Genomic DNA, 3,335 nt, shown 5'->3' on the forward strand with positions numbered 1-3,335 from the left:
CAAACCCCCATCATGGGACTCACTGCCACCCCCAGCCCCCCATCCCGGCTCCCTGAGCCCAGCTCCAGTGCTGGGGCCTTGGTGGGGACAGTTTGGGGGGGATCCCAGCTCTCTGGTCCCCCGCAGGAGGAGCCCCCGGTGAAGAAGAAGCGGTCGGAGTCCTCAGGGACCTGGGCAGGTGGGTGCCAGCGCCAGGAATGCCCCCCCCCAGCCCTGATCCACACTGGGGGCTTCATCCCCCCCACCCTCACTGGGGTGGGAAACAGAGGGTTACGGGAGAAGCGGGGTCCCGCTGTCACCGCAGGGAGGGACGGGGGGGGGGGGGGGGGGGTGATGCAGTGATGGGGAGGGGGGTGACGCGGTTGTCCCTGTGCCACCGTCCAGGAGGGAAATCGGCGCCGCAGGACGAGGTGGACGAGATCGAGGTGTATGGCAGCGAGGCGCAGTCAGGCACCCAGCTCGCCACCTATTCCTTTGAGGTACCCCTGCGCGGGGACACCCCGACCCCCCCGATCCCCCGTTCCCTCCCCGTGTCACCCCCTCCTCGCATCCTCGTCCCCCTCGTCCTTTCCCCTCCAGGTCTGCGACAGCATCCTCAACATCGGCCCCTGCGCCAACGCCGCCATGGGGGAACCGGCGTTCCTTTCGGAGGAGGTGAGTCCCGGCGAGGGACGGGCAGCCCCCGAGCCCTGCCTGCTCCTGCCTGCGGCCCCGGGGCGGGAAGGGGAGGGTGGTGACAGTGGCCGTTTCTCCCCATCCCAGTTTCAGAGCAGTCCGGAACCAGACCTGGAGATCGTGCTCTGCTCCGGCTACGGCAAAAACGGAGCCCTCTCCGTCCTGCAGGTCAGACCGCGCCACCGGCGCTGGGGGGTTACGGCAATCCCCACGCGAGGGTCTCCCCCTTCCCTTCCCCGTGCGAAACCCATCCCCGTGCGAGCCATGCCCCCCTGACCCCGTCCCCATGTGAGCCGTACCCCCCACCTCCAGCCCCCAGCACTGTGCAAAGGCCTGCCCCGGTGAGGAGCGTCCGCCGCAGGTCAGGTACCGGTGCCACAGCAGCGGCTGGGCAAAAACCAGGGCTGCCCCGGAGCCTTGGGTGCTGCCTGTATCGCCCCAGCCACAGCCCACGGTTCGTCCCTGCCCCACGGCGTCCGCCCGCTCCCTCCCTCACCTCTCGCCCCCTCGCCCGCAGAAAAGCATCCGACCCCAGGTGGTGACGACCTTCGAGCTGCCGGGCTGCTACGACATGTGGACCGTCATCGCGCCCCAGAAGAAGGAGGAGGTCGGTGGCCGTTGTGGCTGTGGATATCGTCCCCCCCCTGCCCAGCCCCGGGGGATGTCGCCATCCCATCTCCCCCCCCTTCTCCGAGCCTCACCAGGGCTTCTCCTTCCAGCCGGACGAAAACGCCGCAGGGGAAAACGCTGAGAAGGAGCCGGCTCCTCCCGAACCCCCCGAGGAGGATGGCAAGAGGCACGGCTTCCTCATCCTCAGCCGCGAGGACTCCACCATGGTGCGGCTGCCGGCTGGGGACGGCGTCGTGGTTCGGGGAGCCCACCGGGGTGCCGCGCCGGCTCCGGTGCTCGGTCTCACCTCGTGGGTGTCGTGTCTGTCTCCCCCCCCTCAGATCCTGCAGACGGGGCAGGAGATCATGGAGCTGGACACCAGCGGCTTTGCCACGCAGGGTCCCACCGTCTTCGCCGGCAACATCGGCGAGAACCGCTACATCGTCCAGGTGTCACCGCTGGGCATCCGGCTGCTGGAAGGAGGTGGGTGCCGGCGGAGGCGGGGAGCACCCGTGGGTGCTGTGGGACCCACACCACCCCCCCTCTTTCCATCCCCCTTACCTCTCCCCGGCTGCAGTGAACCAGCTGCACTTCATCCCGGTGGATTTGGGCTCGCCGATCGTCCACTGCGCCGTCGCCGACCCCTTCGTGGTGATCATGAGCGCCGAGGGGCAGGTCACCATGTTCGTCCTGAAAAGCGACACGTATGGGGGCCGGACCCACCGCCTCACCCTCCAAAAACCCCAGCTCCACCACGTGAGTGCTGATAACCGCCCCTTCCCCGAGGCGTCCCGGCGTTGCTGGCAGTGCCGGGCAGCCCCCCGGTAGCTCCGCGCCTCTCCGGTGTCACCAGCAATCCAAGGTGATCGCCCTCTGCCTCTACCGGGACGTCAGCGGGATGTTCACCACGGAGAGCCGGGCGGCCAGTGCCCGGGATGAGCTCTCCCTCCGCACCCACTCGGAGGCAGAGACCCTCATCCAGGACATCAGGTGGGTGCTGGGCGCTCTCGGGGGCGCAGGGGGGGGTTTGGGGACCGAGCCGTCGCCCCCCCGGCGTCCCCTCGAGGGACGGGGACATGACGGCTCGGCGTTTCTCTCCTGGCGGGGCGCAGCGACACAGTGGACGACGAGGAGGAGATGCTCTACGGAGATTCGGGGGCTCTTTTCAGCCCGGCTAAGGAAGAACCGCGTCGCAGCAGCCTCCCCTCCGCCGACCGGGATCCCCACCAGTATAAACCAGAGCCCACCCATTGGTGCGTACTGGTGCGGGAGAACGGCGCCATGGAGGTGAGACCGCGAAGGGACGAGGGGACCCTCGCCCGCCCGTTGCTGCCGTGTTCCCCGCCCGTACCTCTGCCCGTACCCACCCCCCGACCTCTTGCCGTGCTGCAGATCTACCAGCTGCCGGATTGGCGCCTGGTGTTCCTGGTGAAGAACTTCCCGATGGGGCAGCGGGTGCTGGTCGACAGTTCTTTCGGACAACCGGCCGCCCAAGGGGACGGCAAGAAAGAAGAGGTGACGCGGCAGGGAGAGCTGCCCTTGGTGAAGGAGGTGCTGCTGGTGGCGCTGGGCAATCGCCAGAGTCGGCCGTACCTGCTGGTGAGGGGCTGCCGGGGGGACGACGACGGCCTTGGGGGGGACACGCTGGGGTTGCTGGCAGAATGCCGGTGGCTCAGCCTCCCTCGCCTTCTCGCAGGTCCACGTGGAGCAGGAGCTGCTCATCTACGAGGCCTTCAGCCACGACTCCCAGCTGGGCCAGAGCAACCTCAAAGTCCGGTTTAAGAAGGTGAGAGCCGGCGAGCCTCTGCCAAAAGCCGTGCCGGCATGGTTCTCCCCCCCCGCCCCACCACCCTCTGACCACAGTTTTCTCTGCCACATCTGTGCCCGCCCAGGTCCCCCACAACATCAATTTTCGCGAGAAGAAGCTCAAACAGTCCAAGAAGAAGCCGGAGAGCGCGGGGGGCGAGGAGCCGGGGGGGCCCCGCGGCCGCGTCGCTCGCTTCCGCTACTTCGAGGACATCTACGGATACTCAGGGGTGAGAGCGACCGGC

At 68.2% G+C, this 3,335-nt stretch overlaps 1 protein-coding gene across 1 annotated transcript in view; it reads left to right on the forward strand.

The window, feature by feature from the left end:
- CPSF1 (cleavage and polyadenylation specific factor 1, 160kDa) overlaps positions 1-3,335 on the forward strand; it is a gene marked incomplete at both ends in the record, with an annotated part of 8,157 nt that overhangs the window by 2,122 nt on the left and 2,700 nt on the right. The window contains 13 exons of the mRNA XM_010574427.1: positions 127-178; positions 385-479; positions 580-654; positions 763-843; positions 1,193-1,282; positions 1,395-1,511; positions 1,626-1,767; positions 1,862-2,040; positions 2,138-2,274; positions 2,397-2,571; positions 2,677-2,883; positions 2,981-3,070; positions 3,177-3,320. Of these exons, the coding sequence (XP_010572729.1) occupies positions 127-178; positions 385-479; positions 580-654; positions 763-843; positions 1,193-1,282; positions 1,395-1,511; positions 1,626-1,767; positions 1,862-2,040; positions 2,138-2,274; positions 2,397-2,571; positions 2,677-2,883; positions 2,981-3,070; positions 3,177-3,320 (1,584 nt within the window). The remainder of the gene's footprint in view (positions 1-126; positions 179-384; positions 480-579; positions 655-762; positions 844-1,192; positions 1,283-1,394; positions 1,512-1,625; positions 1,768-1,861; positions 2,041-2,137; positions 2,275-2,396; positions 2,572-2,676; positions 2,884-2,980; positions 3,071-3,176; positions 3,321-3,335) is intronic.

Source organism: Haliaeetus leucocephalus, unplaced genomic scaffold, assembly GCF_000737465.1.
Source record: "Haliaeetus leucocephalus isolate CR32 unplaced genomic scaffold, Haliaeetus_leucocephalus-4.0 Scaffold438, whole genome shotgun sequence".
In the NCBI taxonomy this organism is placed as follows: Eukaryota; Metazoa; Chordata; class Aves; order Accipitriformes; family Accipitridae; genus Haliaeetus; species Haliaeetus leucocephalus.